Genomic DNA, 10711 nt, shown 5'->3' with positions numbered 1-10711 from the left:
AACACGTCTAATATGAACTCTTCGACTGAAGTGATTATTAACAATCTTGCACAAACTGTCTCTTCTTTACAGCAACAAATTGCCTCTATGAATCAATCTAAGTTTAGTGTGCCCACATTTGATGTTGTGAGCCCACTTTCTCTTGACATTGTTCGAGCTATCCCTCCTAAGCATGTTGAAATCCCGCATTTGGAGCTTTATAATGGTAAAGGTGATCCTCTAACACATGTTAAGACTTTTCAAACAATATGTACCGATTTTGCTTATGACCAAAGGTTGCTTGCAAAACTGTTTACTAGAACATTAAGAGATAAAGCCCTACAATGGTATTGCTCGTTGCCTTCTTATTCTATTACTTCTTTCGAACAACTTGCAAATGCTTTTATTCAATAATTTCAAAACAATATAAGTCCTAAAGTTACTTTGATTGATTTAATGCATTGTAAACAAGGTGTTAAAGAAAAAGTGACTGATTTCATTGGTAGATATAAGCATTTGTATGCTCAAATCTCTTTTCCAGTGCCTGATAATGATATTCAAAGAATATTTATTTCTAATTTACAAAAAGATATTCGAGACAAACTTCTGTTTTCTGAGTTTACTTCTTTCCAACAGTTGTGTGCAACTCTTCACAGTTATCAACTGACTGTGAGTCAAATGGAACAAGCAAATCCTATGGCTCCGAGTGATAAGGGTGATAGTAGTCAACAACCATTTGGGAAGTTTAAACCGAACAGAGAGTCCATTAAATTCAATGAAAACATCATCAACAACAATGTGAATGCAGCATCAGGTGTGCCTCCTATTTCTAAGTTTTTCAAGAAAGAAAGAAAGTTTACTCCTTTGAATGAATCATTGCATAGTATTATGAATAAGTTATTGGATCAAAATGTGCTTACTCTCCCTCCTATAAAGAAAATTGATCCTACAAAGATTAATTCACCCTATTTTGATAACAAATCTTTTTGTCAATTTCATCGTCAACCTGGGCATGATACTGAAAAATGTTTTGCTTTAAAGTGTAAAATTCAAGATTTGATTGATGATAATACTATCTCTATTTCAGGAGTGAATGATAAAGGCAACACATCTGTAGCTCCTCCTAACCAAAATCTTAAGATTTTTACTGATCCATTACCTTCTCATACCTCTAATGTGATTGAGACTAATGATTCCTCTTTCTCATCTGATGGTCTTGTGTCTATGACTCCGAATGTGATTAACTTTGTAGAGCAGCAGAAAATCCCTAAAGAACCTTCCATCACATTTGATTCCAGTGAAACTATCAGGGCACCTGATGGTCCTTTATACATAGTTGCAAAAGTCAAGAATACACCTTGCCGTGGAGTGCTTATTGATCCTTCGTGCATGGTTAATGTTATTACTGAAGAATTTCTTTTTACTTTGCAATTGAATCAAGTGATCTATGACAAAACAGATGTGATTGTGAAATTATTTGATGCATTTTCTTCTCCTGCAATTGGTTCTATTACATTACCTATTGAAGTCCATAACAAATCCCTTGATGTGAACTTTGCTATTATTCCTTCATCCGAACAATTTCATGTGAAGCTAGGCTATCCTTGGCTATCTTCCATGAAAGCTATTGTTTCTCCTATTCACAAGTTTTTGAAATTTCCCCATAATGGTGAAGTTGTTACTGTCAATCATAGTCTCTTTAAACCAGCTGAAAGAACTTCTAGCGTTCCTATTGATTATTTCTGGCCTAAACAATTCCAATCTCTTCCTCCACGAAGTGATCATCTTTTCAAATCTTATCAAAAGTGGAAAACGGATATGATCCTGATGCTCTGCAAAAAGGATTAGAAAATCTGTTTGATGGCAACACACACAAGAGCACAAGAAACAAACGTTAGTGTTAGCAACAAAAGATTATCCTAAACAGGCATATCAAGAGAGATATTAAGCATGAAATAGAAAGCATATAAACATAGAATAAAATAGCTAATCAAGATGCTCATAGTTGCTCCTCCCTTGTTCCTCTCCTCTCCAAGTCCCAAATGAGTGTAGCTCTCATCTTTTAGCACTAGCCATGGATGCCATATGCAGATTCAAGATGGTTGAATATGATAAGCAAATACTATGCAAGAGTAGATAGTGATGTTATGAAAAAGCTCTATGCTAATGCCAGTATAACAACAATACTGTAAAAATGCTTCCTTTTGCTTGAGGAGAAGGGTTCTATTTATAGAAGAAATGGGGAAATGAAGGGTTAAGATTGAATGGTTTAATCAAGGGCCAAGTTTGAAAGTTGGAGATCCATGTGCACAATTGGCACCAATAAAATGGTGACAAGTGTCAACATAGGATTGGGTTGAGAGAAGAGGTTGGAGGCATTAAAGGCCTGAGAAGACCTCATGGTTATCTAGAGGCTAAGGGTCAAGTCCAAATTAAGATTACCCACTGGATTAAGAGTTAATCCAAGGATAAACCTTTGTGCAAATGTTTAAGAGATAATCATGGTCAAAGCATTAATGGCCTGATGAGACCTTTGGGTTGGGTAGAGGTTGAGTCAAAACAAATGTTTTAACCATGTGGGAGGGTTTGAGGTAACCATTAATGGTTATTGGAGACTTTGGGGATTAAGTGGTTGAAGGTTGAAAGCCTTCAATGGTTATCAAAGACTTTGAGGGTTAATTTGTTGAACACACAAAGCATTAATTGTTTTTCAAAGACTTTGGAGTCTTTGAGAAGTGACTCCAATTTGCTTAGGAATGTGACAATATTTAGGGGATGGATTAGGCTAATTAGGAAGGGTTTAGAAGAATCTAGAAGGGGTTTAGGCATACAAGTGGATTTTGTAGGAAAATGCAAGTGGGAGAAATTTTGGTATTTTCAATTAAAATAAAATCATTTATTTCAATAAAATGGTGTAAGTTGCATTTGGATAAATATTTAAATAAATATTAATTTATTTAAATGAGAAAAAGAAGATAAAGCATTAAAATGCTTGAAGACTTTGAGGGAAACCATTAAAGGCTTGAAGACTTTAAGGAAAACCATTAAAGGTTTGAAGACTTTAAGGGAAGCCATCAAGTTTGAAGACTTTAAAGCCATCAAGTTTGAATACTTTAAGGGAAACCATTAAAGGTTTCAAGTGGGTGAGGATAAATAGGATTTTAAATAAATAATTTATTTAAAATAGTTGTGCAACTTGCTTTTGTAGGAAAATACAAGTGGGTGGAGGATAAAGGTGATTTAAATAAATTATTTATTTAAAATAATTGTGCAACTTGCTTTTGTAGGAAAATACAAGTGGGTGGAGGATAAAGGTGATTTAAATAAATGTTAATTTATTTAAATGTGAGAGGTGGGATTTTGGGGGATTTAAATAAATATTAATTTATTTAAATGTGAGAGAATATTTAATTAAATAAATATTATTTATTTATTTAATTAATGGTATGAATTTGGTTAAGTGAATTAAATCAAATAAATTGAATAATTTATTTAATTAATAGGAGAATAGGGTTAAGATGAATTAATTTTAATTGATGGTTAAATAATCAAATAAATACTAAGTATTCATTTAATTAAGTGGACAGATTTATGTGACTACAGATCCTATCTCTAAGTGAACCTAGAACACCCAAACTTGACATTCCTATCGTTCTTGAGAAGGAAGTTCTTCCTTTGAAAGATAAAACTAATGTCTTTCCTCAAGAAGATTCCCAACCCATTCCTATGGATGTGACTATGTCTATGTCTAATAAACTTTCTAAAAGTAGGCCTATACCTCCTCGTCATGATGGACTTGGTCTCCTTCCTAAACCAGATATTCCTCCTTTATATGGAGTAGTTCCTCCTCCTTCCTTTTATAGAGAGAAGAGACCTTCCTCTTCTCCTATTACCCAGCTTAAGAGACCACAACCTAAACACCCAAGTGATAGGGATGAGAACATTCCTCCTCCTCAATCTTCTCCACTTCCTACTAAGACTAGGCAAAATCATTCTGCGCGTGAACATCGACGAAAGCGTCGTCTTAGAGCTCAGGCAGTTGCTTCTCAAACTTTGCAATCCCCAAAAACACCTTCAACAAGCATTATTCCATTTTCTCCAAAATCTCCTAAACATAAGATGCATGATGCTTTTGATCCTGTGCGAGTTAAAGATCCTATTTTTATAAATCTTGATGATGATATAGATGAAAATGTTATTCACAATGAAAATGTTACTTCTCTTGCTTCTGATAGTGAATATGAATATGTTGATGTTGATAACCATTTATCTAACGAATTTTCTAAAGTACTTATCCTAGCTCCTAGACAAGAACAACGTGGCTTGGAACATGAACATAGCCCTTGTTTGGATCTTGTGATAGCTCCATCTGCTGTGTTGAATGTTCCTCCTCGAGTGTGTTTCCTGCCTTCCCGAAACATTGATCAGCAAGATCGGGGGGTAGATGACGTGCTAGACTAGTTTCATTAGCATAGCAGATTCTCTCCTCCTCTCTTTTGTTACTTCTTCTATGTGTTATTCTCATTCTTCTATTTGTTGTCCTTAATGTTGTCTACTTGATGATGATGTAAAGCATTGAGATCTCTTTTGGTCTCTCTCATGTTGACTCAAAAGACACATGTGTTCCCTTCTTCTAGGTGACCTTCCTTGATTGGGGAATGAAGAACAATTATGCATACATACATATGATATACATGAATTATCATACAGCATACTGACCCCGAGGAAAGCGAAGTCACCTCGTGCTTTGTGTTTTGTGTCTATTATCCTTGGGTTTATCTCACACTTAGGGGCTAAATCTTTGTGATGACGTGCTCCTTTTCCTTCTCATTTCTTATGTGTATCACTACCTTAAAGCAATCACCCCCGTTGAGGTGTGTGCGATCGCTTTACCGTAGGGGGGCATACACCCCGTCTATCCCTTCAGGATACTTGAAAATTTCTTGGTGAACTTAGCTTTGCCTTGAAAATTTTTGGTATTTCTCTTGCAAGACTCATAGTGAGGGAACCTTACTACTAACAGTCATGGTTCTCCCTCGTGATCTTCCCTTTTACTTTGTCAATCGAAGTCGTAAGATCCTTAGTCCACTGGGGGCTTGGTATATCTTGCCTCCTTGACATGGTGAAAGTCTTTCAATGTTGTTTCCTTGTACTTTACCAGAAGTATGAGTGTACGCTTATACTCCCGCTAAAGTGGGGGCTATATGTAGCATCCTAAAATTGTGACACTTGCAATTTCGACCGCATTTGGGTCTTCACGATGGCGACGCAACACGTAACCTAAATGGAGACCCCGAAACTTGTTCATGACATCAAAAACTACATTTTTCAGCACCCTGGCCTGATCCTCCTTGCACCCTGCTGTCCCTGGAGGTAGGACCATGGCGCCTAGTGCCCTGGTCCTTCAGGACCATGGCGCCCAGTGCCCTGGTCCCTGGCCCTATTTTGGGCCCGGTCTCTTATGGGGCTTCGGGTCTTTTAGCTTGCAAATTGGAAAATAATGTTTCCTGGTCGGCCTAAGGTCGGAAAAATCAGTCTATCAACCCTAATTGGCAAGTATATAAACTACATTTCCTCTCCCATTTTGATAGATGGAAAAAAAGGCGGAAGCAATACTCAAACATTCAAACATTCAAGCATTCAAGCATTCAAGCATTCCTTCAAGCAATTGATCATTCTAAGTCTCCATTCAAGGCTAAGTGTTGCATTCAAGACAAGGATTCAACCATTGAAAAGGGGATCACTTACAACATACAACATACAACAACATTTACACCTTTGCATGTAAGAATACAAACATTCTTACAACAAGGTATCAGTACTTGTTCACATTACAAACATTTACATTTACAGCATTCTCATTTCTTGGTTAATTCCAAAACCGGGGTTTGACCTAAGGGCAAACCCCTAATCCCTAACCCCCCAATCGTCCTCGCTTTTCTGTGTGTAGGTTGCAGGTACGCAGCTGTAATTGAAGATCTGGAATCCTTGTGCAGAGACGAACAGATCCCCCTTCATTTCGCAGATTTTTCGGAGGACCGTGTGCATGCCGGGCGCCATCGTCCCGTCAACTTTCGCTCAAATTTGCAGGACAACACCGTCTCGACATTTTACTGCTAATTCCAGGTCCGCAGCTTCATCCTATATTCCTATCTCTGTTTATAAGCGAATATTTCTTACTTTACATGCATTCCTAGCCCAATCCTTCTATCTACATTCTTTACAAAAGAGGGTAGCCTTGCTGTCACAACCCTTGAAACTCATTTAAAATCCAATCTTGCATTGTGTTGGATTGGATCTTGTGGGTTTCAACCCCTCTTTTGAATGTAAAGTCTCCCCTAAGTGAAAACCGTCAACCCTAGTGACCCCCTTTCTCTCTCCTTGGAGTGGTGGGGGGAACACTTAGGGTTCGCTCGTGATTTTCCGCTTTACAATCCTTATATAAGGAAATCTATCAACCATATTCATATTTGAAATCATAGCCAAACTTTAATAACTTAAGTGACCAAATCAAATAGCTCACTTATAATATTTTGTATATGCTAAAAATTTGTAGATGTCATCACTCTCAACCCCTATAACCACTATTTTGAATCCATCATTATTGCTCTTGAAAAGAAATTTATCTAAATAGAACTTCACATTATAACCATTCGATTTAACTTATTGAAAGAAGAATTTTTGTAAATTTTAGTATAAAAATTCAAATCTGCTACTTCCAACTCCTTATCATCATATCTTTCATTAAAATTAAACCTATTCCTTCAATTTTATGTGGGCTATATCCCAACAAATATCTTTGTACCTTTCACCATTTCTAAAGAACTAAAGAATTTTTTTATTGTAATTCATATGTTGCCTAGCTTCTAAATCAATGTACTAAGTGTTATTTGAATTTTCTTGAGTAGTTAAGGAGGCTATTAATATATTATAATCACCCTCATTTTGAACGATTTTCTTCTTTGATAAAACTTTCTGCCCTCCTACATGTGATTTCTCCATTCATTTTTTTCCTTCTTAAAAAAGTTATGCCTCTGTGGACTATCCCTTGGTTGATTCCATTACCTATTTATGTGACCATTCCCTAATACTATCTTTGAGTTTTACATGATTTACTTTGCTTGTGATTCTTCTCTATCCATAACTGTTTGAGAAATCTTACTAGAGTCACTTGTGAATATTTTAATCATGTCCTCTTTAGTTAACAAAGTCTCATACACTTCTCAAATTTTCTAATGTGTATGAAGTTATGGTACTCATTTAGAAGACTTCCAATTTAAAAATTTACAATTTTGGATTCTTCATAGTCAACCTTCACCATTGAATGTTGATTTTTCAAACTTTTTAATTTTGCACTATGATCATTCATGCTAGTTTCTCACTTCATTTTCAAATTAGTCAATTTCCTTTTAATGTTCACTAATTTTATTTGTTGATTCTTTCATTGTTTGTGTATTATCTCATATTTTCTTTGTTGCTTTCAGATCTTGAACATGAGGCCTAATAATTTGTCATGGAATATTAGTCCATGCATTTATATCTATTGTATCTCATTTTTCACGATTTCTTTCATCTATAAGTTTGTCTTATGTTGTTAACTCTCATAAACCTTTTGTTGGTAGAATTAATTATATCTCACATTTCTAATTTGCATAGTTACAACCATCTAACGTGCACTAACCAAAATATAAGGTATTTTAGATGAAATCATAATATGAGTAAAATAAAGCTCCCAAGCACACAAACACAAAGGCTGAAAATAAAGCCCTTCTCAATATACAAAATAATTTTTTGCATTATCATGTCTTGATGTTGGTCTTGCTTATGAACCAACCAAACAAAAAATTTTGAAAAAATTATGATTTATGTAAATAAAAGAATGTTTAATCAATCTCTTCACTTGAACAAGAATTGTCAAATATTATAATATGACAATTTTTTCACCTTCCACTTCTTTATAAATATACACTTTACACTAAAAATTATATCAAAGATAAATGAAATTCCTTATAAGAAAAATTATCATATGAAAAGATACCAAACCTATATATATATATACAAACACTTTACACTAAAAACTACACCAAAGATAAATAAAATTCCTTATAAAAAATATTGTCAAATAATCAATAAGAGACCAAACCCATTAATTTTAAAACTCTCTCTTGGGCTTCATAAAACTTTACCCGGAGACCCTCTTAAAGAATATTTCTCATTTCACATCAAAGAAGGGAGAAAATATATATGGACCTTAAAGAAAGCAGACTGTCATGTGGAACAAAAAGAATTCACATGAATTGTAATCTCCCTCTTTATTTCTCAATGCAATCTCCTTCCACGCCACCAATTAAAATAAATATCATGAGCAATAGGCAATGTATAGCCAAACTGTTCATTGTGAAAAAGGGACAGAGACAAAAGAGATGGTCGCCTCCTTTTAAAACATCAACACCTGTTCTCACTCCTTTGCTCGTCCACAGGCACTTGTGAATGATGATTCCTCTATGTCTTTCCATTCACTATAGTACTACAACTTGAAAGTTTGGTGCCAAAAAAGTTCCTTCTCTGTTGCTGTACCAACAATAGAGCCTTTTTGACACAACCTCACAGCTCACATATTACATAGCATTAACGTTTATCAAAATTGCAATTCAATCATAAATTGAAATCACACGTATTAAACAATATATTAAGTCTAAAGAATGTCAGTCAATTTTTAATATTTAACATTTTAAAATCTAAAAATCAAAACTTAATTTATGTAATTTAAACTGTCACGCAAATTACACTCAAATCCAATAACCTTTAGCTTTTAAAAGACTCTGATACCATGAAATAAAAAACAACACAGAGAATGTGCTTTTGCCTTCATTTTATAGAAATATACATGATAACTTTACAGACTAATAGTATAACAGTCGGTGAAGAATTTATTATGGATGCTAATCAGAGTGGCGTTGAATGGTATGTCTGTCCTGACGAAAGTAGTTATCTTATTCTAATAAATCAAAGATGGACTGATGCTTCCTCTATGTCTTTTCATTCACTATAGTATTGCAACTTGAAAGTTTGGTGCCAAAAAAAAACCCTTCTCTGTTGATGGAACAACAGAGCCTTCTCACACAACCTCACAGCATTTCACATAGCATTAATGCCTATAAACTACAATTGACTTTATACAATTTGTAGTCAAATCACCAAAATTACAATTCAATTATAAATTTAAATCTCACACTAAGCAACATATTAAGTCTAGAAAATGTCAGTCAATTCTGAATGTTACACTTTTAAATTTAGAAACCAAAGCTTAATGTGTGATCATTTAAACAGTTTGCAATCATAACATGCACAAATGGCAACTTAAATCCATAGCGAATTTTAAAACATTCTGATACCATGAAATGAAAAACAACACATAGATATCTGCTTATGCCTTCAATTTATAGAAATATACACGATAACTTTACAGATTAATAATGTCGGTGAAGAATTTATTATAGATGCTAATCAGAGTGGTGTTGAGTGGTCTGTCTATTCTGATAAATCAAAGATAGAAGACCAGTAGTTCAACAATTAAAAAACCCCAACAACAAATAAAAGATCTTAAATCTGATCCATACAAAATTTAACATAATTTACATACAAAAGAAATACTCCTATGTATAACTCCCAAACACACAAAATGGAGGGAGAGATACATATCATTAAACTTCATTACACCCCAATTATATATACATAAAAAAACAGATATCTATGCTAAACATAACAAAGTTCTGATGACTAGTGTGATATTCAGGTGTAGCTCTGGAATTGATAGAGCAGTGATTAAGATGAACCTCCCCCAGCAAGATCGGCAACAATTTTGATAACTTCAATCGCGATTTTCGTGGAGTCGCCGTCATTTCCATCCCCGTGTTCAATAACATCTTCGTCCTTAAGAGGACTGTGCAGAAGCCCCTGCAAATCAAGCTTTGCACAGCTCAAATCCAGGGTATAAGGGCACTGCTGACAGGCATACCTCCAACCCCGATTGCTCTGATTGCAAAAGTTGCAACTGTATTTTTCCTCCCCAGCTTTGAAAAGTTGGAGAGCATGATTTATATGCCCACCAAAGTTGAAATTCAGAGGAAGCGTGATACAGAGAGGATGAAACCTCAGATTACGAGAAGGAGATTCGAACACGAAACCTTCTATTTCTTTCCTGCAGGCGATGCAGTTGTGAGTGAAAAACGTCTCTGGGCGAAATTTTAATTGACCTTCAGCGTGAATGGAATTTTCATAGACGTCAGGCAATTGGGCACACTGCTGATGAATCATAACGTTCTTGCACTTTGTGCACGTAAATCTGGCGTTGCGTCCTTTTTCTTTGCATCCACTGCACTTGTAACGCCCTCCCTCAGAAAGGGAAACCAGCTCATGCTTGTGCCTCCTGCTGCTTGACATGCTTATAGAGCCCACACTGTAAATTCGTTTGTCTGGAACTTTTCTTGAGGAAACTCTGCAATTTGGTTTTATAAATCATTTGCTTATATAACGAAAGGAATGGAATGGAACGAATTGTTGACTTGGTTCCTCTGCATAGTCATTCAATTTCTATTAACAATAGTCACGCTGATCATCAAGACTGTGAACGTAGCTATGAAGAGGGACATGATAACGTTTTAAATAGCATAATATATGTTTTTGATTACGTAGATTTGAAAGGATCTTTCTTTATTTTTTAACAAAATAG

At 35.1% G+C, this 10711-nt stretch overlaps 1 protein-coding gene across 1 annotated transcript; it reads right to left on the bottom strand.

Annotated features, from left to right (window-relative positions):
• Positions 1-9804: 9804 nt before the first annotated feature.
• LOC131858569 (protein VACUOLELESS GAMETOPHYTES-like) lies at positions 9805-10422 on the bottom strand. Its single transcript, XM_059211854.1, has one exon. The coding sequence runs from the start codon at positions 10420-10422 to the stop codon at positions 9805-9807; it is 618 nt and encodes a 205-aa protein (XP_059067837.1).
• Between the last annotated feature and the right edge of the window lie 289 nt (positions 10423-10711).

Source organism: Cryptomeria japonica, chromosome 9 (assembly GCF_030272615.1).
Source record: "Cryptomeria japonica chromosome 9, Sugi_1.0, whole genome shotgun sequence".
Taxonomy (NCBI): Eukaryota; Viridiplantae; Streptophyta; class Pinopsida; order Cupressales; family Cupressaceae; genus Cryptomeria; species Cryptomeria japonica.
This window is presented reverse-complemented; position numbering and strand designations above follow the sequence as displayed.

Bases quoted from the DNA above. Each gene is read 5' to 3' on its own strand.
- LOC131858569 (XM_059211854.1), bottom strand. From the start codon at position 10,422: ATGTCAAGCAGCAGGAGGCACAAGCATGAGCTGGTTTCCCTTTCTGAG.